Source organism: Gavia stellata, chromosome 17 (assembly GCF_030936135.1).
Source record: "Gavia stellata isolate bGavSte3 chromosome 17, bGavSte3.hap2, whole genome shotgun sequence".
In the NCBI taxonomy this organism is placed as follows: Eukaryota; Metazoa; Chordata; class Aves; order Gaviiformes; family Gaviidae; genus Gavia; species Gavia stellata.
The window spans coordinates 20,420,756-20,443,271 of NC_082610.1; the positions used below are offsets into that span (position 1 = coordinate 20,420,756).

Genomic DNA, 22,516 nt, shown 5'->3' on the forward strand with positions numbered 1-22,516 from the left:
ATAAGTCAAACATTTTATTGGTGTTGGCCCTAGATCTTGCAAATCTGACACAGTGATGAAATTGGTGCTTTTAGATATTTACAAAAACTAATTACTGTAACTAGCTCTGAAATTATGTTTCCGGACTAATTCAGACCTGCTGTCCATTTAGTTGCGTATGTTTTGGAATTGATTAAACAGATCCTGAAAAATAAAGTCCTTTTATTGCTGAATAGATGGGACTCCTGAGTAACTGGGATGGCAAAATAGTATGCAGAAGGTAAAGTTAAGTTAACATCAGGTAGATTCAGCTCCCACATACTGTTTAAGAAACAGGAGTGTCAAAACAAGCATCCGGGTTCACTCAAGCGTAGCCATTTCCTAAGTACTTTGAGAGTTGAGTCCTGTCATAAAATTCACATACCTGTTTCAGGCAGAGATAAAAATCAAAGCTTTGTCAGAGCTATTTTAAGAACAGCTGCCTGAATCCAATAGCACTTGTATGGTTATAATAATAAACTCAAAAAACATTTAAAACAAAGAATTTTAATAATTTCTCTATAACAAATAATTAATCAAATAGGCCGAATCCCATGTCATCGTCAGATTCTTCAGATTCTTCCTTCTTCTCTTCTTTCTTCTCCTCAGCTGAAGGAAAAAAAAAAGAGACCAAGCCAATGGTCAGTATTAGATTTTTTGCACCACAGATTTTCAAGAAACATGTTTTGGTGTTCTCAGCTTCCATATTATTGGCATTTCAGCCTCTGTGGTTCACCTCATTCCCTTTCAACAGCCAAACATAAACACCGAGGGGACACAGACACTGAAGGGATGTGCTTCACACAGTAAAGTCTGTTTGATTCTCGGTTCTAAGCCAGACCAATCTCAAGGTGGATAAAGAGCAAATGCTTCCATTGCCCAAAGGAAAAGCAACTGTTCAGTTCACACTTCCATCGCATAGTGAACTGCCAAAGCAGAAAAGCCTTGAAATTTGGACTCAAGTTGTTAAGACTTTCACAGAGAGAACCGGAGCCGCCTTGCACCAATGCCTCTCCACCCATACTCACCGGCAGCAGGGGCAGCAGCTGCGGCAGGAGCCGCAGATCCCCCTCCAGCAGAGACTGCCACAGCTCCCCCAGCCGGCATGCTGGCGAGTTTTCCATTGCCTGAGCGGGACAGAAGGGAAAGTATTTAAATGCTCGTCGCAAGCACAGAGGTAAGGTGAAAAGGAAGAGAAATGAGAGTGCAGAAAAACCAGGTACTATGTCTCATAGACTGAACCTGTCACTATTAGCTGAAAGGAACAAGAGGCTGCACCCGTGATAAGAAAGTATAAACATTATAATGTTTCCGGACTAATTCAGACCTGCTGTCCATTTAGTTTCACGTGTTTTGGAATTGATTAAACAGATCCTGAAAAATAAAGTCCTTTTATTGCTGAATAGATGGGACTCCTGAGTAACTGTGAAAAAAAAAAAACTCAAGAAGAGTTTAAGATTCACCAAGGCTTATCCTGAGAACACTGACAGCACATTGTTAGCAAGTTTTCTTCTGTATACAAAGTCCCCTATTTTTTTTCCCCAAAACTGTCATGTAAGAAGAATGGCAAACACATCCAAATTTACACATACAGAAACCCCGTATGTTTTCTGAATACAGCATAATAGCCCAGAAATGGGTAATTTCAATATACCTCAAAAATAACATATAGGCAGCACTGGCTTTCCCCCCCCCCCCCCTTTTTTTTTAATGGTATAGAGAACTGTGAGGGCATGACTGGATCACACTTACAGGAGAGAAGAGAGTGGGGGAGAAAGATGTATTTATGGCAAAGAGTACGGTACTTTACACAAATTCTCCAGCACCCTATGAACCCTATTGCATCTCCTTTGAGATTAGCAAACTGAGTTCTGATTTATGCTCGTCTTTGGAAAGCTAGCAAGTTCTCTGGCATCTGCTTTTCACATACCAAGGCTCCCTTGGCATTCAGAGGTCACGTACACAGTATGTTTGCCTGTATTCCAGTTTCTGGGAATCAGTTTCTAAATAATTCCCTGTTACTTCAAGCTCTAATAAACTAGTCAAGTAAACAAACGTTTCATATGCATGTCAGTATGTCCTAGGAAACAATTTATTTAAAGAAGTATTACAGAACGAGATCGCATAAGTGTGTTGTAATCACATGCATAATGGCTTTCTTAGGTCTTCAGACCAGTTACTGCTCGTAACAGCAAGGCCAAGCAAAGTCCTGGCAACCTTTAAGCAAATATACGCCTAAAAGTTCCCTTGTGCCTACGCACTTGCAAAAAAATAGAAATTAATTAATCAAAAACCTTTGCACTACCTCAGCTCTGCTTTATTTCAGCCCTATGACTCAGTCAATTAATGTTAAAAGTTCCAGCTTTGCTAAGAGCGAGCAGGTAAGAGCACGAGCTTCTACAGAAGTCAGCACACAGAGTCCTGTCTTAGAGAAAAGGAAATGCCAGACCTGGGGAGCTCTAGAAGAGATGTGTACTGGAGAGGCCTGTATTAATTGCAGAGGGTATAACTGTATCCTTAATGTGAACTGACACTGACATTTAACAGTCTGTTCTTCCTATTTTACATAATTGGTGCATACAAGTGGATAAATGCAAAGAAAAAAATCTCCCAGAGAACTTGAAGGACAGCGAATTCTTTCTCCGACCAACATGTCCAGAAAACCATGTCATGAGCAGACTACCAGTAAGCTCATACATGCTTAAGTTTTCCAGTTTAATGTGGTCCACAAGCGAAACCCAGCAGGTACTGGCACTGACCTGCAGGGTATTAGAATGGACATGGATTTCAGTCATTTCAGCCGAGATCCAGCACGGAAGTCCTCAACTGCAAAGCTGAATTGATGAATAATCAGAGAGTTGGCAGCAATTCTATGCTCTCAGGTCTAAGTTACTGAAGCAGTAGAGGCTGTGACTCTCAGAGACTGTACTTACCCTGAGCAATGACATCCTCGATGTTTTTTCCATTCAGCTCACTAATAACCTGTGTAAATTAAGTTTACAATGTTAGTAGTTTCAAAACAGCATGAATGTAAGCTACATGTAAACAAGTACTGATGAATCATCCTCTGCCATGCCTCCATCTGCTGCTTATAGAGCCCCAACATTCCTTATTTCTCAGTGGAAGGAACAGGACATTGAAATGAAAACTTCAGCTAAGTCCTTCGTACTTTTCTGTGAAAGCTTTTTTCATGAAATCTGTTACGATAAATTCATAATGACTCCAAGGACGTTGCCGATACACAGATGTTGTGGAGCCAATTAGGAAACCCCACTAACGGCCTGTTAGTCACTGAGGGACTGTTAACACATCTTGCTTAATACCCAGGGGGAGGCTCTGAAAGACTGGGCCCTAGACCAAAACCCACAGGCTCCTGTTCCGAGCGGTACCAAATGTTACAGCCAAGCTGGCTGTTGTATCCTTGCACTGGAACAGAGAGTCCCAACTTCAATTTTACTACCATTGTTCTATAACCAGGGATGAGGAAAGCAAAACACAAACCCCAAAATTACTAAGAGAATGCCACAGACCATACTGGTGAGTCTCTGCTACCAGGAGTCAGTGCTGAGAGTCACCAAAGCCAAAGGACTTCAACCAAGAGCTTCTGAACAGGCACTCCCCGCTTACGCAGAGCCTGCGATCTGTGAAACGCCGTGCCTCTGCGCTCGCTTCACCCAGAAGGTGTTAAGACTTCACTAGATTTACAGTGGCATAAAATACAGCCAATGCAAATAGAAAAAGACTAATTAACCATGACCAAAAAAAATTCTAGAGCTTTCCAGATACTGGAGCATCAGAGAAAACCACTAATTTATGAAGGTACTAAACAAACGTAAACAAGCTAAACACCAGATCTTTCGGCTTTGAACAGGAGCACCACGAGTTCAAACCAACGTCCCAAACCGTAATAAGGACTCTGTCAGCTCCGTCAACCCATCGTTTGGTTGGGCCTACGGTAAAACACTGTCTGCAGCTGGGAAAGTAACTTGTTTTTTCCTCCAGCTCTCTGGAAACACTTCACGTACAAGTGATGGGACCATGGTGATAAAACCATGGGACAGGTGATAAGACCATTTTTTTGGTTCTTTTTTTTTCATGGCCATTTAAGTCCCCAAGGCTGAAAGTCTATTCTATCACAAAAAAACATTCCAGTTAAGATACTCTCTTCTTAAAAAAACTGGTTTTCAACAAATCCATTTCAGCATTAATTTCCAAAATCTTCCTACATATTATCAAATATCTTTAATGTCCATGTTACAATTTGCCTACGTTTCTTGCTGAAGGAACAAATGCTTCTTTGCAGTACACAAAGGAAGAATTTATTACTGAATATCAGGCCTTCAAAGGTGTTACCTTTGAATTAACACTGACCAAAACCCAAAAGTAAACATTAACTATACATTATGCCAGAACAGAACTTATTTCCAAGACATACTTATCTGTAGCCACCATCCCATTGAAAATTATTAGACTGAACAGCCTGAAATCAGCAACAACTGACAGAAATATTTGTGGAGAACAGGCGTTAAATAAGAAAGCCAGACAAAACATTGTAAAAATAGTTCTGATTGGTTAAGCAGTGTTTTAGAACTCACACATGGAATGATCAGCTGAATAAAATAAGACTAGATCAACAGCAAGGCAACTAAAGAGACACTGAAGCCAAGGAAACAGCTCCAAGTTCTGGTGCTGGCTGGGACACGACCACCTGGAACTAAGAGGCAACGCCACCTTGTTCATGCGTTCATCGTCCGTCTCGATGCCAACGCTGTCGAGGATCTTTTTCAAGTCCTTTGACGTGGGAGACTCGTTGCCACCGAGGACTGCTAGAAGGTAAGCTGCGACGTAACGCATCCTGGAAAAGAGGAGAATTGGATCTTCGGCACTCATGACCCAGCTACGCGTTCAGAAGAAGTTTATCTCCTCAGGAGGGGAAGCAAACCTCACCCTCCCGCCCGCGACTGTTTTTTGCTCTACCTTTAAATGAAAGCCCGCCACACGCCAGGCCGCGTACCGGCCTCCTGCCAGCACAGGGCCCCGCACAAGGCAGCCCGTGAGACACCGCAAAGCCGCAGCGGCTCCCGCCCCGCCGGGCTCCGGGGCGCTGCTGCCCGGCGGCCCCAGCAGCCGGCCCGGCCTACCACTGCCGGCACCGCGCACCCCTCGCGGAGGAAAGCTGCACCGCGGCCTCCCCAACACCTCTTCGGCCCCCGGACGGCACCCCCGCCCCGGCTCCCCGCGGCGTTCGTCTAAGCCTGCCCCGTCCCTCCGCAGGCCCAGGCCGGGAGAGCACATGGCCGCCATTTCCCCCCACCCTCCCGCCCGAAGTGGTCTCGCCCAAGCCCCGCTGGCGGCCGCGGGTGGGAGCGGGTGCGCCGGGAGCGACCATTCCCGCGGGGGAGGGGGGAAAAGGGACCGCCGCGCGCTTACTTGGGCGGAGGCGGCGGCGCGGGAGACAGGCCTGGGACGTGCGCTCGCGATGGCAGCCCGGCGGCGAAAGGGAAGGGGCGGTGCCTCGGCAACGCCTTCTTCCCGTCACCCCTCAACAACGCGCGCTGCCATTGGGCCAGGCCGGCGAGGAGCGGGCAGGCCAATAGGGAGCCGGGAGCTTTCCTGCCGCTGCCGCACTAAAGGCCGCCGCGCAGCCGGTGGCGCATGCGCAGAGCGGGTCTGCCAGACGCGTCCCGGGTGCGGGCTGCTGCCTCAGCACAAGGCCGCGGCGACTAATTTTCCATCTTCGGGGGTTTTTTCTTCCCCCAACTGCGGCATCCGCGCGGGCCGGGCGACGCTACCCGCCGTGCCCTGCCTTGGCGGGGTCGGCGTGGCCTCCCGGGAAGCGCAGGCCCCTTCGCTGAGGAGAGGCTCGCCCAGGAGGGAGCGGGCGGCCTGGCCCGTCCCGGGGAGCCCGGGGGTTAGAAACCCAGCGGCAAGGTCTCGCCGTGGGGTTACGGGAGTAACCGCCCGCGCCTGGTTCGCTTGATTTCTTCCTGGATTAGGGAAACGAATAAAAGTGGAAAGTTAACGTTGTGCCACAATCCACTGGACTCAAGTAAACCAGAACCGCTGCGGCAGCAGGGCTGTGGGGAGGCGTTGGCTGGCCCTGCCTTGCCACCCCCGGGGCTCCCCAGGAGCCCCCTGTGCGGGTGAGAGCGCTCCCCACTTCTCCGGTAACTCTGGTGCCGCCAGAAAACAACGAGGCTCCCAGGTTTGTAACTGAGGAAGTGCTTCAGAGAAGCAGTCAGCAGCTAGTGTTCACTCCCTGTGGGACAAGGCTTCCCTCAGGGCACTCTGCAGTTTCTGTTCAGCTTTGAGCGCTGGGCGCTTCTCCCAGGGCATTAATGCAGCAGCACTGCCACGTCGCAGTATCGAGGCACCAGCCGGAAACTCGCTGTTACAGAAAAACCTGGCTTTGCTCCTCCAAGCAAAATTGAGAGCGGCACAAATGCCGTAAGCTTCGCCGGGACGTGGTGGTAGACCAAATGGCGTCCCTCGCTGCGAGACAGCAAGCTGAAGGCAGGCGCCCTCCCGGAGCGCACGGGGCAGCAAGTGCCCGGCCATGGCAGAGCCCCGTGGCTCTGGGCAGGCCGAGGGCTGGTTCTGCAGAACCCAGCCCTGTGCCCTGCCGGGCTTCCAACCCCAGCTCCCGCTACGTTTCTCTCCCTGAATTTGCAGTGAATGAGCACAACACCGGGAGCTGCCCGTGCTTCCTGTTCCCTGCAGGCTGAGCTCATGTTTGAGCCCAGGGGAGCTGCGCCGGGACCGGCTGGGGTGCCGAGGCTGTGGCGGCCTTAGGAAAATCTCACTTTGTGACATTTTCGTGACAGCGGGACGCCTGGGCCTGGTTCCCCAGAGCCGCCTGCACCTCGTCCAGCTGCATCTGGCACCTCCTCCGGCTCGTCCCGCCCCGGCAGTGCTGCTCGCCTGCGAACTTTGCAGGAAGTGCCTGAGCTGAGCCAAGCTGTGCCGGGCTGAGACGAGCCAAAGCGAGCACGGCCGGGTTTCCGGGACCCGGGTTTTGTGTGCCAGGGACCGGGTATGGAGGGGGTGAGACAAGCGTGGCCATGCTCAGCGGGGCACAGTGCATGTGGCCTGGCTGCTTGGCTGTAGGTCCTGCCGGGGGGGTTCCCGGGGGCTGAGCTTCGGCTCAGGGGCCCTGTGGGCTGTGGGGTGATGGGGGCCTGGGGCTGCCGGAGCTGGCGGCAGGGCAGGTGAGGACAGCCTGGGGCGAGTGTGTGTGTGTGTGCATGTGCAACACGTGTGTGTATGCGCACGTGTGTTTGCCTCTGTGCCTGTGCGCAAGGGTGCCTGCCCGTGTCCTGTACGCACGCCTGAGGCTGCGTTTGTGGTCTCTGAGCCTCTCCAGCCTGGCCAGTTCACAGCTGCGCTCTGGTTCCTTCACCATCAATAGCTTTACAAAGCTATAGCAGATGGTCTTTTTGCTTATGCATACCTCTAAGAGAGCTGTGTATGTGTTGTGTACAGCCTTTTTGTAAGAAATACTTACCTTTTTACTAAAGCAGTAGTTTCCATTTACCTGTTCTTCCTGTCCTTATGTGTCTGTAAGGATTCTGCTCTTTCAGGGAGCCGGGTGTGACGCCTCCCCCCTGACTGTGCCTTGGGAACATCAGTGCTGCCACGGTCCCACAGGTTAACAGTAAAAAGCACTGCTCCTCAGGGCGTTGCAGGGGCATTAGCTTGCCTCTGCTGGCCTTGGACGTTAAAGCCGTTACAAGTTTTTTGTAGTTCTGTGTCACTCACTCACTCAAAAGAAACTTCTATTCGCCCATTCGATCCATGGCAGGCTTTAAAACAAACTCCTGATATTCACACCATAAGCTAGTTTAATTGCCAAGCTCAGGAGGAGTTGCAAAAGATAAAGGAAGTGGAAAGAGCAGGAAACGGTATAAAAACAAGTGTGGTGCCTCTGCTCATCTTTGCACTACCAATGTGCTGTGATGCTAGTGGCTGATTTTGAAAGTCCTAGGTGGATGAAGGCTTCTTCACACTAAGAAGGCAGAGGAATAATTAATTCATTCAAATTTTGTACCTCTGCTCCTTTAGGTTTAAATCCTTCTTAGCATGCACTCTGTGATATTTACTTTTCCCCTTTCTCTTTATCTGTGGAGGGTGCTGTGAGGGGAGGAAACAAGGACTAGCTGGTCGCTAGCCGGCCATGGCTTCATGCCCAGTTTGCTGGGTTAGAGCATCCCTCCAGAGACAAATCTGCAAAAGTCCCAGTCCCACTGCGCAGTCCAGCGCTCCTGTGCCACGGTTGTGCCTTTTCTAACCCCCTCCCTGGCCCTGCCTTGTTTGCTCCGCTGCCCTTTGCCCGTTTTCATCTACGCTCACTTTTATCTCGTTGGCAAAGCGGGTTCGATAAGGACCCGTCGCAGCCTGTGAGCAGCCTCTGGGCTCTGCTCCTGACTCGGCTCTCCCTGCCCCGGTTTCTCCCTCCACTTGTAAAGCTTCCCACTAAGGCACTTTGAAATCTGCCTAAGGCATAGGCATTTACATTTATATCTTTTAAAGTTAATATTGCTGTTTATTCTGATGGTGGGTAATTGCTCCATTCCCTGCCAAGATGTTGTCTGGGAAAACTCAGAGGTTCTCCCTAGGAGGAGAAGCCTCCGTGGCGTCCGTCACCCTGCATTTCTGTGCTCTCTGCCCATTAAGCTTTCAGTAACATGCGTGTAATCCCTCCTGCCCTCTTGCTGTGATTATAAACTGTTTCCAGCCGCTCTGGGTTGAGGCAGGAGGCCTTCATCGTGCACTTGTCTTCTCTTTCAGAGCCACCTTTCCTCCTCCTTCTTGTCCCGGCTGCCTCGTGGTGCCGCCGGTGCCTGCCTGCCTGGCAAGTCAGAGCATGTCCGGACCCCGTGGACGAGACGCAGAAGATGGCAGAGCTGCTGGGGCTCGGGGACGAGTGCGGGGAGGGGGCTTCGGGGGCTCCTGCGCTCGCTGGCTCCTGCCTTGCAGACAACAGGCTGAACCTGGATGTTTATCCTGACGGCTGCCGCCGGTTCCTCCAGCTGTTCGAGGGGCGACGGGGAGAGGTGGTCCAGGTGGAGTTCCTCCGGCTCAGCAGCAACGATCGCCTCCTTGGCACCACGCTGGGCATCCTTCCTCATCTGAAGCACCTGAAATCCCTGGTGCTCAAAGGTAAATTCCTGGGCCTGTCACCATCCAACTTTTCTAGGTGCAGCTTTTTTTTTTTATCCTTCTCGCCACATCTGCAGGACAAAATGCCCTTGGAATTGTTTTGTTCTAGTGCCCCTTACTACAGCTTTGGCTCTTAGCCTTGCTCAGAGCTGCATGCAGATTTCAACATACAGCTTCTAGACTCTTATTTCCTTCCTTTGTTTCTACAGCTGCCTGGGGACCGTTTTTTGCAGTCTGGTTGGGTTGATGCTGCAACGTTTTCTTTAGCCATCCTCTAGAAGAAGAGCCTTTTTTGCACAGTTATGCAAGGAGAGGGGGATTGAAAGGTGTTGGATTTTTTGGTAAATCGGCCCCTCTTTTGGGATTTCGGCCCCTCTTTCATTTTGGGGAGTATAATGAGCTGTCTTTGCTGCGTTTCCATCTGAATCAATCCTAGTTTAATCCTTGCTTAGTGTCAGTGAGCGTAGGTTTAGCAGAATTCAAGACAGACCAGAGGAGGCTGCTCAACATTTTATCAAAAGTATGACTCAGGGCGTGCACGTAATTTGGCAAGTTGTAATAACTGTTAGACCTATAAATACTAGATCATTCTTTGACTTTCTCATCTCTTTATTGTAGGAGGATCTCAATACAAATGGTATAATTTCCGTATCAGACTGAATCATTTGCTCTTTGGGAGGTGGAATTTTAAAAAGAAATGAGAGAAAGAAGAGGGAGTTTGTGGCCAGAATTCAGGGTTCTAGCTGAAAACTGAAAAGACTGAGGTTCATTTCTATATCTGCCACAGATTTCTCATATGAATAATTTCATTTGTCTTTTCCCCCTTTAGTATCTTTTAGAGGATAACGGCAGTACCTTTTATCAGGCTTGTTTTGTGAGATGTACACACACCCTGAGCGTCCTGAAGTGCAATAAAATAGTTCGCTAAGAATTTCTTAGGTACAAAGTGCAATGTGTCTGTTAGTTTGATTGTTCTCATTTTTTACCATTATGCAGCATAAAAACTGTTTGGTGCCCTCTGCTGTATGTGTATACAGATAGAGAACAGTGGAGGGAGAGTAGGAAACGATGAAGAAATGGAGCATCTTGGAAGTTTCCTTTTGTTTGCTCAACTTATTTTCCATGGGTGCAGCCCTTCTCCAGTTTGAGTGTCACAAGTTGGGGTGGGGGACTTGTATCCTTCCCTCTCTGCGCTGTCTGGCCTACACAGTGCTGAATTACTTGCTTTTTTCCCTCCGCATTTTCACTGCTTTCCTCACATCTGCTCGCCAGTCTTGCAAGGGCAGATCTCAGCCCTCAGGGCTGTTCATCCCTCAACAGCATGGACAAAGCCCGGAGGTGAGGAACATTCCCTTAGTCCATAAAGTGTTGTGTGTTGGCCACTGGTGCTGGTGGGGAAGAGGTGGGGAAGGAGAGTGGGAGGCTTGGAGGGGTATGGGTCACCCTGCTGAAGGGTGGTAGATGCGTGGAGTGGTCTGGCTCTTTCTAAGCTTCGACTCCAGATGCAGAGCTCTACTGGTTGACTGTGGCATCTCTTGATTTCATAACCGGTCTTCACCATTATACCCCTTTCACTGATCAGGAAACTGAGGCAAGGAGTAGAAAACCCACTTCTCTATGAGTACTTTGTAATCAGTGCTGCTCATTGTGATCAGTAACTCCCCATCTTCTGGGTCTCTGTGCTAACAAGTCTCACGTGAGGCTGGTGAGGTATCCCTGTAGCATATTGACTTCTTCCTCCCCTTCCCTCCACACCCAGGTGGCCACGCCAGGGATGAGTTTGGTTCGTGTCAGCATGGCTCCCTGACAAGCTTGCCACCAGACTTTGGGAACCTGAGGTGTCTCACCCACCTGGACCTCAGCTTCAACAGCCTCTCCACCTTTCCCAGCTGCATCCTCCACCTCCCCAGCCTCCGCGTGCTCCTGGTGAGCCACAACAGCCTGGTGGCACTCCCTGAGGACTTCGGCTCTCTGAGCAAGCTGACTTTCTTCTCTGCTATGAAAAATCAGCTGAAGGACTTACCTCAGAGCATTGGAGAGCTGGCAGTGCTGCAGGACCTGGATCTCTCAGAAAATGCTTTGGAATTCCTCCCCAAAGAAGTTGGGAATCTGCACAACTGCACAGAGCTGGATCTCTCCGGGAATCGCTTATCAAGCATCCCAGACTCCTTAGGTAAGTATTTTCTAGGGGAAAAGAAGGACATGGGCTTGCCAAGCTTTTGGTACAGTTCAGCACCCCTGAGGCCCTTGGTCTCTGTCCCCAGAGTTGTTAGCACAAACCATCTGTTACGTTACAGCCAAATGGAAGGGATATCCAGAAGAAACATGCTTGGTTCAGTCAGTCCCTTTGAGCATTAACGACTCTCCGGACCACGCTTTCTGTTTCTGTGGATCAGCAAGACTGCTAAGATTTCAGTACAATTTCCGATAGCCGAGGGTCTGGCCTGGGTGGTTTTGAGTAGCACCCAGGACTGGAAACAGAAGAGCTGGGGTTTAATGGGATGCAAATCTGGGCTTGAAATCGTGCTGTCCAGTGTGGACCAGTCTACGGAACCGGGCTCTGACTTCTGCTGCCCAGCTTCCTGGCTCTTGGGTCCTGTATTACTTTGTGCCCGGGGCTGTCATTGATGCTGTTACGGCAGCATCTTACCTCCGTATTCGGAGCTGGGTGCTGAAAAGCAGAGGACAGAGGAGGCTGCGTTGCCTCTCAGCTAATTCCCTGGACTGATGTATTTTGTGAGCTAAAGAGATGTTGGGCTCTTGTGCTTTTCCCTTCTTGTGTGTGTGTGTACATGTGATGAGGAGAGCGGTGGGGGGGGTTAGAGCTGATGTGCAATGCAATTAACAGCATGGATGGGGGGTCACTTCTTGTTCTAACCTGCAGCCAATTTGAAGTCTCTGCGGCGGCTGCATCTCCACAGCAATCTCCTGCTGACGGTCCCTGCCTCGCTTGCCAGCCTGCCCAACTTGTCCAGACTTGATCTGCAGAACAATTGCCTCCGTGCTGTTCCCCCCGAGATCCAGAGCTCGCCATTCGTGCGCCTCCGAGGCAATCCCTTAGGAGAAACTGAGCCATCCCCGCAGGCTGGTAATTGCAAGGCTTCTGCTGCTGTGGGTTCTGCCCAGCTGTTCCCTCACTCAGCCCAGCATGGTGTGGATGGGTTTGGATTAGAGAAGAGAAGCAGGAGGGAATCAGATCAGTATTTATTTGTCTGGAATCATTATTAGGTTGTAAGGATACAGACAGTGCTAGTTCTGTTTTTACAAGCCCAAGCCTGGTCTGAAGGGCTCAGTGATCCCTGGAATTGGGCTTGCTAGGAAAGGTTTTACAGTGGAAATGCAAATGAAATTCACAGGAAACGGATCAGGAGAGGCTCCTAAAGAGGCCCAGCCTTTTTAGCAGAGGTCAGCACCATTTCTTGGACCTGCTGCATGGCCCTAAGGCTGTGGTCGCTCATGCTAGAAGCATGGAGAGCAATAAGAGGTCATTCTACTGTGCAGTTACCTCCTGCTTTCCTGTGGTTCCCAGGCTGCAGAGGAGCAGCTCTTTGTCCAGGATGAAGGTGATGAATGAGCAGGAATCTGAGCAGGGTTTCCCAATGGTGCCACGTTCACAAGAGCAAGCGCTCATTCCCAGGGGTGGCCCCAGGCAATCAAACATGGCCCTGAGAGCTGCAGGGGTGGTAGATTGAAATATTTTCTAATTCCCCCTGCTTCTGAGTTTTCCTGGGGGAGAGTCAGCATTTCCAGTGCGTCTTGGGACCCCTGGGCCTCTTCCCGTCCTCCTGCTGCTGCTTGATCTGAAGCCTGCTGCAGTGTGAGCAGGGTTCTGTCAGCGATTTCTGTCAGATTAGGATTAAGCCAAAACTAAAAGTCCAGCCTTTCTTGTCTACCCTAATTTAAGTAACCTCTGTCTCCTCTTCCTACCCAAACCTTCTTATTGATGCAGATGAATCCAGTGCTGGAGGGCTACGAAGACTCTTCCTTGCATCAGGAGAGGACAGGTAAGCCTCTGTTATTAAGAATTTATGTTACAACGGTGTAACAAGATCCCAGACAAGATTGCTGCATGGTGGGTATTGCACGTGTGTATAGGAGCTTATGGCCTCAGTAGGCCAGTTAAACACAAGGTAGGAGATTCTTCTGCTGAGTTTTGGAGGGCTGAAGTCATTGCACGGCATCATACATTCATGCCTTTCTTCTGGAAGCTTTACTGTCACCTCTGAAGGCTGCAAAGTGGTCCTGGCCTGTGGCATCCATTTCTACTTTCCACCGGGGGCTGCCCCTGACCCTCTGCGGATCTACTTCCGAACCCTCGCACCGGACCCTCAGTGGGTAAAGCTGAGACACCATGATGTCCTGCTAAGTAGAGTCCTGGAGCTGCAGCCTCATGGGGTCAAATTCCAGCAGGTGAGGATACATCCAGGCCACCTCTTTATCAATCTGCCTCTGCAGTAGCTCGGCAGCGTCTTCTGAGAGAGTCTTTTGGGATTTTTGAGACAGCTACCCCCATCATTGCTGGTTTTAAGTAGCTGCAGGACTGCCTTTCAAAGAAGCCCCGCTGCAAAGACTCAGAAAGGACACAGCCAGCTTCTCTGACGCTGTGCTGGTCGCCTCCTTTGCCTTCCCCACTGCTCCTGCTTGAGCTGAGCTATAACATTCCTCACTCACAACATTCCTCCTGTGCCAGAGGATAAGTGCTGTTCCAGCACTTAGCCTGCAAGGAGAATGGTTCGCATCCTTCCTAGTTGTGTGGTTTTCATCCAAACTGGTGAGTACTTACACCACCAGCGCCCTCATTGCTGACAGCAACTCGCTGCAAAAGTTACTTTGCCCTTTCTGCCCACAAGCTGCTAAACTTTTCCTGCCATCACACTACATAGTGGACCTGACAACTTCTGTCACCTCCCTGGAGGCTGCAGGACAGAGCATGCTCCTGTCTCCTCCTCCACTCCCTGCACACAGGCTGGGCTTCACCCTCCCCCTTGTCTGCACAGGAAGCCACAGAGCAGAGCTAGGCTTGGTTTTATCCTTCCTATTGGTGTCTCACGGGAATGCTTTTTTGCCAGGAGGTGCAGATCTGGATGCCATATGCCTCCCCTCAAACCCTTCACCAGCGTGAGGTGGTAATCCGGACCTTCAGTGGACAGAGCTGGAGTGATCTGAGAACAAGAGTGGAGCAGAAGAGAAAATCAAAGGTAAGCAGATTGGAATGACCAGTGACACACATCGTTCCTGTTCCCCTCTTCAGTTTTGCCCAGTCAAGAGTGAGTCCATTTGAAACACCTCATAGGCTGTGTTTTGACCAGCTGCTATAAAATGTAGTGGATTTCAGCTCCAGGTTTCCTCTCACATGGAGATGTGTCTCCTGAAGGTGATGAGTTGCAGCCTGCCATGCTTCATCCCTGTTCATGTGCTTTCACGTGCTCGGCTGTTACTGGCACTTATTTTCCTGCCTTTATTGTATTATGTTATATGCTGTATGTTTTCTTTTCTTCCCTGTCTTCTGTTACAGAAGCATGTGGCTCACTGTAATGTCCTTCACTTCTCTTGGTTCCTCGTTGTATCTCGACTTGTGCAAAATGAATGCAAAGTGCCAACAGAGGGGACGTTGCTTTTTTCCAGTGTGGATCCAAACATCAAAGTGACCTTTCCTCCTGGAGTCACTGAAGAGACTCGCAGTGTCAAGCTGCAGGTATGCATGCTTTAAAAAACAAGCTTTGGTAAGCCCTAGTGCAGTGGTTGTCCCATGCCAAGTAGGGGAGCCGAAGGTGAGATGTCCGCCCGAGGGTAATTTGTGTCTGACATGGATGCTTCATGGGCTGACCCATCTCAGATCAGATCACCTTCTGTCTTAGCTTCCCTGCCTGCAAAATGGGCTGTGCTCCAAGCTGCCCTGTGTGGGAAAGGGATCTCCTTGCAGCTCTGCCAGTGCTCCTTCCGGGAGGTCAGTAGGTAGCTGCTGTCAAGGGAACACAAGGAGATTTTCCCTCTTGTTCCCTTGCAAAACACACTGAGCCTGGCAGAACAGCTCAGTGAGTGAGACTGGGGGGGATTGTTTATGTGGCTCTAATTCTAAAGCCACCCCACTAAAATTAATTGTTCTGTAGAGTTGCTAGATAGTGCTAAATGCTATTGTAATGCCTTGGTCTGTCCCAGCTTGCCAGGTTGACACCAGTGTTAGAGCAGACTTCAGCCAGAGTTCACTGTGCTTCCATTTCTCACCGGGCCCTGAGCCTAGAGCAGCATTTGCCTGCTGGGTGCTGGGGAAACTGAGTGAGCGATGCGGGAATTTGGGTGCCTCACTGCTCCGCTCACCGTGCTGTCTTCCACGTCCAGGTGCTGCCAGTCTCTGCAGAAGAGATAGAGGAAATCACGGCTGATGCAGGGTGCAGAGCCAGTCCCCTGCTCTGCCTCTCCCAGGACTCCCTGGTGGATTTTCTCAGGCCAGTGAGAATTCAGCTGCCCCTCCCGCCCGGAGTCACAGGTCAGTTTATTCCCAAAATTGGCAAAGAGAAACACCATATGTGGAAAACCATGAATGGCAAGCTGGGAATTTTGTTTGCCTCTCCTGTTAATAATAAAGCTTGCTGCTTCTCCTGCAGGAACAGCAAGGTCTGTCTGCTAAGTGAGTGGTGGTGCAGGGTGGTGGGAGCTGAAGGTAGTTCAGGTCCAGCAGACCAGTGCGGAGCTTCACAGACGAGCAGCACAAGCTGGGACAATGGCCGTGGCAAATGGATTTCTCTGCCGAATGGCACATGTATTTAGATTGCTGGGTTTGGTATGACGGCTTGGAGAGGCACTCCGGCCAACTGAGAATATGCTTTGTAAAAGGGCTTTGATTCATGTCTGGGAATAGCTTGAAGAAGGTAATGAAGATGCTGCCTCCAGGGGTCTGCCTTCTCTCTCACTTCCTTGCTCATGAATCAGGTGCTGAGCCACCGCCGTTAAAAGTGTACAATCACACACTAAGCCATCTCCCACTCTGAATACTGCTGTAAACAGCCTCAGCCTTGCCAGGGATTCCTCTGTTTGCATGCTGAGTGCCCTGTGTCTCCTAATTCCTATTTTCTTTGACCTTTCCTGGCTTTCTTGTGAAGAAGGAAAATCTTTGTGGGTGTGGCTTGGCCTTCATTGTAACACTACCTGGTATTTATATGTCTGAAGTGCATCAGGATTGAAAAGTCTGTGGGATATACTTTTAGAAAGAGATAGAACTTAATTAATAACCCTAGATATTGGTGATGGGAATTGTCTAATGAATCTGTTGGTGGAAATCAGCACACTATCAGTTTAAGTCTGCATGTTCTGCCAGAATATCCTGGAAGCATTGGGATAGCCTCATCCTTTTATTTCTGCTCTTCTTTGCCCAAAGTTCAATCCTGGATCCTGAAGAGAAGGCCATGAGCCTCAGTTTGGTGCTTTTAATCACCCAAAACTGTGGCTTGGTTTGAAAAGCCATGAATAAAGGCTTCTGCTGCATATAGCATCTCTTGATCATTGCTGTCTTTAGGGCTAAATTTGGATCGGTCAAGGCTGCATCTTCTCCATGGCGACCTGGAGGGTCAAACCTGGGATGACATTACCAGTCAGGTGGTGCTGGAATTCACCCATCTTTATGCAGTGTTTGAAGTCACCCATTTCTCCTGGTAAGTGCAGGATCAGTCCTGAGGAAAAGATGGGATGTTCCTCTGCCTTGCTTTTCCCACACTCTGACCAGGTGTCATGCCATTAACCCTACCTGTTCCCTTTTCCCTTTGCAAGTCAGGCCCAGCTCAGCACTTTGTCTCTACCCATCATTTTTTACAGCCTCGTGGGTGTGACACTGGCTTCTCTTCCTAGGCAGGATCCCTCCTTTTTCTTAATTCCTTAATTCCAGGTACTGGCTGTGGTACACCACCAAGACCTACATTGGAGGCATTGCCAAGAAAGTCTATGAGCGGCTGCGTATGTACCAGGTGAACTTCATTGCTCTGCAGAGGAAAAAGGACCCCGAGCAAGTCCTGCTACAGTGTGTGCCCAAGCACAAGGTCTGATTGGGTTTGCATTGTCTTGCTCCTGAGCTTCCTGGGCCTCCCTTTGTAGGATGTAAGGGCAGCAGTGCACCAAATGGTCCTGTTCACTGTCCCAGGGTCATGGCTGGGGTATGCTGTCACCACACTGTGCTGGCAGTGTGATACCGGCTCACTGGGAGCTGGGGGATAGAGGAACAACTCATTCTACGCAGTGGTTGATGCCATGCAGTGATTTCCTCCCCTGCGAACCTTGAGGACTGGGCTGCTAAAATCAGCTGAGCCACAGTAACTGGCCGTGTGCATGCTGTTAGCATCCAGCAAACATGAGGCAAAACACGTTGGCTTAAACTTCAGCCAAAGATATTAAAGTTAACACGTCACGTGTCTGACATGGGCTAGTAGTGTGGGTAGAAGCACTGCTTTGATCTGGTTGCTCCTTTTTTTCTTTATCTGTTCTCCTGTGTTGAAATGACCTGTGGGCATAAACATCTGTAAGGATTCTTTATATTTTGGGTTCTGGGCTAAAATTGTTTCCAAAGGAGGCAGCAATGACACTCACAGTGAGATGGAGGCTCGGGAGTGTCTGTATTCCTGCCCAGGATGGTCATAGGGTGAGAGAGAAGGTTTACTGTTACAAATAGAAAGAAGAATAGACACCTGGGCTCTAGGCTGACTCCCGCACGGCCTCTGAGACCCCAGGTCTGACAGCGTGATCACAGGCTGCAAAGCCAAAATGAGCTTTCTGGTGTCCTCGGCTGTCTGCTATTGTAGCATGTAGCTTTTTGCAGAGAAAATGTCTTTTAATGGCATACTGTGAGGGGGATAAGGTAGCAAGTAAATCCCTCCCTGCCTGTGAAGGTTACGGACCCGTTAAAAAGATAGAGACATTGCTGAAAATGCTTTTTTTAATGGCAGCTTTGGGATGGCTGATCTTTGATAGTCCACATAGGCTTTTCTGCTTTTTACTTGAGAAGTAAGGAAGCCACAAAACTCAGAGCACCACTTCCTTGTCTGTAGTAAATGTATCTGGGATAGGAGGGGGTGGGTGTTTGTTCACTTGGTTACATCATTTCCATGTCAAATGGACTTTCCCTGTCGAAGGTGAGTGAGAGGGACATCACAGGCCTAGGGACATGGGTCAGGGGACAGACACGCTTCAGGCCAAACACGGCGTCCTGTGTTGTCATCCTTGTCAGGTTGACCCAGTGCTGAAGAAGCTGCAGGACCGCTATCGAGGACCTGAGCCATCCGACATGGTGGAGATGTTTGAGGGAGAGCAATTTTTTGCAGCTTTTGAGCGAGGCATCAGCATCGATATGGGTATGGTAGTACTGGGCTCCTTTCTGCTCCTACATCTTGCGCTTCTCTAGCCCTAGGCGTGTTTCTGCTGGGGGCTGTACCCCTCCATGGCATTCCTCTCTGTCTCCAGCTCGCCCACTACTCCCAGCAGCCAGCCCATGGACATTGAACTTGTCACATTCTCTGGTCACACAACTTTTGTGTCTACTTTCCCCTGTGAAAGTGCTGTTTGCAGGCTTTCATTTCCTCTCATGCTGTTGTAGCCTGCAGAGGGCAATAGCCAAGTATGTTTATTTTATGACTGACTGCTTCTGCAGCCAGCTATGCCCTTTTCCTGGCATCCTGGACACCACACTAGAATGCCCATGGTGATCTAATTAATGTTGCCCATTCTGAGAGAACTCATATGAAGATTTTTTTTTTGGAGAAGGTATTTCTGAAATAATCCAGAGCAAAGAATTCCCCCTAATGGAGCCCTGTGAAGAGAAGGAAAGAGGGAGCAGGACCAAAACTCATGTGTTATGCCCCAGTGTGTCAGGACCTGTTACAGATGAAAACTGAGCCATTTTCTGCAAAACTTGAACATACAGCTCAGTTTCATTGGTGTGAATTAAACGCAACTCTATGAAGAATAATAAAGTGCAGTGGTCTTTCAGTGGAGTTCATGAGGCCAGAGTCTGTCCCTCTGTCCTGATTTAGGCTGGACTCTAACTTAATTTCTAGATAAATACATATGTGAATGTTGTAGCTGATTATACTTTTTTCCCTTTAGCTCTATTCCTATTTCTGCACCCACTGCAGAAATGGTGAAGAGATAGGTAGCCTATTTTTGTGCATTACAGGATGCTATTGCAGCTGATTCTACCCTCCAAGGGGTAGAGTGGACCAAGGATGGGAGGGAAGTGCCAAGGATGGACTTGACGCCATCTGAACATCTTACCCTGCGTTGCCTTCTGTTCTTGCACTTGATCTCCACCTTGTGGCTATTCTCCTTTTTCACCTGTAGGACCTGCTTTCTCCACAGCCAGTGTTTTCTGTTTTCTCGTGTCACCCAGCGAGGAAGGGGGGGTTACAATTCTTTCAGGCATGAGTAGAAGGAGTAGATAGTAGCATGGAGGCTGCTAGTCGACGATGGGCTGTTGGCCAGGCTTGAAACGCTGCACGCTTTTCTGCACAAGTTGAGTGTTTGCTGCTTCTCTGCACAGATCGGCCTGACTGCGTGGATGGACGTCTCTCATTTATTTTTTACTCCCACTTGAAGAACATGAAGGAAATCTATGTGACCTCCCCTGTAGACAGGAAAGGCCAAGCTGTAAAAGGCCAGGTGAGCAACCAGTTACACTGACTTCTTGTCTCCTCCTTCATCATCATCATTGCTTTTACAATGCTCCTCATAATAATCTCTGAGTGCTGGGCATGACTCTTTTCCTCCCCTCTTTCCCTTGGCTTTGCACTTCACTGACTAAACCCTGAATAAACAAGAAGAGTAGTCTGGAAGCATCACTCATCACTTAGCGCTCTGCCTTACATTCCTGCCATTAACTCTTGGGGTGTTGGCAGTGAGTCCAGCCTTTATGGCAGAACCTCAGTGCTCCTCCCAGTTGCACTTAATTGGGAAGCCATGTTTATGGGCTGAGGATAGATGAGAAATGCTGCATTCATTCTCTCCCAGATAGAAAAGACATGGTGCAAACAGGCTTGACCACTGTGCTTGAATCTGGCCCTCACTGCATGCTTTCTGTTTGCAAAGGTCTCTTTCTACCGAGGGGCAGTTCCTGAGAGCATCCCCGAAGATGCCAGCAGGAGGAGGAAAGGACCAGACTCCCTCTGGCTCGCTACTCTGCCCATCAAACTGCCTGTGAGTTGTTTTGTCTCCTACAGAAAAATTAGTCTAGATGGGGTAAGGGCACGGCTTTCCTGCTCAGCTAATTTTGTCTTCCCCCATGAGAACAGATGCAATGAATGACTGCAAGAAATGGCTGCCCAGCCGTGGCACGGTGGAGGTTTCCCACTGCCCATAAACTTCCAAAAAGAGAAACATGAATAGCTGGGAGTGGTCTCCATCGCTCCTGCTCATCCTGCCTGTCAAGCACAGGCATGTTGGATGGGTGGTCAGAGAGGGTGGATCCTTTGAGTGAGGGATGTAGAACAGGAGGAAGCTCACTGTAATTAAGGGAAGTGTCTGTTTTGTTTATAAAGCTCTTAGTCACACAGCTCATGCAGCAGGAAAAAAGAAAGGTCTAGGATGAGGCAGTTAGGCTGGATTTGAACACAGGCGTTGAGTATAAGTATTCTTGCGTGAGCCACTGGCCTTTAAAGGCTAGGTTGTATGTTACAGTGAGAAATGCAGCTTTTGCTTATGGAATTTAATTGATTTTTGAGAAGCTTAAAACAATAAATACCTTTGTAGGCTGAATGCTTCCCTTCAGATCATGTGCCATGATCTCACATCCCTTTCTGATGCATGCAACCTCAACTACAAACCTAGACTCAGTGCTCTCTTACCGCTGAGGCATATATGCTTTGGGGAGATGGTTCTTTGAAAAATGCTCTGTAAAGACAAGAAAGGAAATTTCCAGTGTGAGCTGTGACTGTGAACGCTATGATTTGGTATTTTTCAGAGGCAGCGAGCATTGCTGGTCATTGCCAGTGTGAGTGCTCCTTGCTTCTTACAGCCTGACTCTTCAGCCCCAAGATCTTCCTTCCTCCCCCGTAAGAGAAAAGAAATTTCAGTGTGGAGGCTGAATGGCCAGACACCGTCCTCTACAAAAGCAATTTGTTTAGCACCTTCTCTCTCCCTCTTCTCTGTGACACAGCGATTGAAACCCCGCTGGGGTGAGAACTCCGGTCTCCTGAACGGCTTCTCCTTCCCTCCCTTGAACCTGGGCAACGCCGAGACTGGCTACCTGACACAGGCAAACCTGCTGAGCATTGCCAGGCGCGTGGGAGCTGACTGGCAGACCATCGGCCTGAACCTGGGCTTGACCTATCAGCAGATTGAGCGCATAGGATACAATAACAGGTAAGATAGGACACAGTGATCAACAGTCATGCATTCTATCTATCTATCTATCTATCTATCTATCTATCTATCTATCTGCAGTCTAATAGTATAAATTAATGCTTGACTGGTTGAAAGTTTTCCCACTGGAATTGTTTCACTGGATACAAGATGGGTTGACTAATGGTTCTTCTCAAAGCATTATCTTTTTTTATGGAAAACTAATTCTTTTCTCTTGCCATTATAAAACAAAGCTTTACGTTTGAAAAACAAAATTGGGAAATAACAAACCTGATGAGCTTTCTAGTTCAGATGAGTTGCATTCCTGTTTTGTTCTGTGATCTGGATTCCTGGCCAGACTCCATCTCTGACAATGAGCTGTGGTCTATGGCATTAATTGAGGGTATCATCTTTATTCAAAAAAAACTTGTGGTACGTCATACAGGACATGCAGTCTGACCAAAAAGCCAGAGCAGTAGGAGAGAATGAAACTTGTTATGACCAAACTGCTGTTCCTGTGGGGAATTTACATTCAAAAGCAGAATGCTTTAATTTGATGTTTCCATTAGGAAAAAAATTTTCCAGAGAGATTTTAGTGCAGGAACTGTAACTCCTGTGATGGGTGGGGAAAGGGCAGGCCCACTGAGTGCTTTGTGTGTCTGGATGGCTTCTCTGGGGCTCCGGTCATGGGCTGGGGCTCAAGTAAGGCCTCTTTGGGTTGCCAGTCAGGAGAGTGTGTCCGTTTACTTCTGTGTTTCCCCCTTTCTTCAGAGAGGACCTTGATAAGCAGATCCTGGACATGCTTTTCTCATGGGCTCAGCAAAACTCGGAGGATCCTGACTGTGTCAGCAAGTTGATTACAGCCATGAAAGAGAGTGGCCGCCAGGACATCGCTGACGAGGTCGAAACCATCATTGAGCTGGGACGGCAGAAGTACAGGGAATCCATCCGCCGGGTGGGCTTGGAGCAGGAGAGCAGCACTGAGGACTCTGCAATAGCTATGACGTAGCACCTGGCAGAAAGA

The 22,516-nt window shown here is 49.1% G+C and overlaps 2 protein-coding genes and 1 non-coding gene across 3 annotated transcripts; 1 reads left to right on the top strand and 2 right to left on the bottom strand.

The window, feature by feature from the left end:
* On the bottom strand, positions 1 to 5,522 carry RPLP2 (ribosomal protein lateral stalk subunit P2). Its single transcript, XM_059825943.1, has 5 exons — positions 5,449 to 5,522; positions 4,750 to 4,873; positions 2,952 to 3,000; positions 1,047 to 1,145; positions 1 to 627 (listed from the first exon to the last, which is right to left on the bottom strand). The coding sequence occupies exons 2-5, from the start codon at positions 4,870 to 4,872 to the stop codon at positions 551 to 553; spliced, it is 348 nt and encodes a 115-aa protein (XP_059681926.1). The 5' UTR covers position 4,873; positions 5,449 to 5,522; the 3' UTR covers positions 1 to 550.
* On the bottom strand, positions 2,668 to 2,800 carry LOC132318561 (small nucleolar RNA SNORA52). The gene has a single exon (XR_009484336.1). It is a non-coding gene; the product is annotated as a small nucleolar RNA SNORA52 (small nucleolar RNA).
* On the top strand, positions 5,498 to 22,516 carry PIDD1 (p53-induced death domain protein 1). Its single transcript, XM_059826128.1, is given in 17 exon segments — positions 5,498 to 5,944; positions 8,806 to 8,851; positions 8,854 to 9,177; positions 10,937 to 11,350; positions 12,062 to 12,265; positions 13,127 to 13,181; positions 13,386 to 13,587; positions 14,247 to 14,375; positions 14,693 to 14,872; positions 15,517 to 15,664; positions 16,691 to 16,826; positions 17,057 to 17,207; positions 18,389 to 18,512; positions 19,697 to 19,815; positions 20,242 to 20,349; positions 21,308 to 21,513; positions 22,264 to 22,516. Coding segments are annotated over 17 exon segments (3,231 nt in total). The 3' UTR covers positions 22,502 to 22,516.

What these genes read in the sequence shown, in the direction of transcription:
- RPLP2 (XM_059825943.1), bottom strand. Translation starts at nt 4,872, where the DNA reads ATGCGTTACGTCGCAGCTTACCTTCTAGCAGTCCTCGGTGGCAACGAG. An exon ending in ACGATGAACGCATGAACAAG is followed by an intron (nt 3,001 to 4,749) that starts GTGGCGTTGCCT and finishes TAATTTACACAG; the next exon opens with GTTATTAGTGAGCTGAATGG. An exon ending in CGAGGATGTCATTGCTCAGG is followed by an intron (nt 1,146 to 2,951) that starts GTAAGTACAGTC and finishes TGTCCCGCTCAG; the next exon opens with GCAATGGAAAACTCGCCAGC.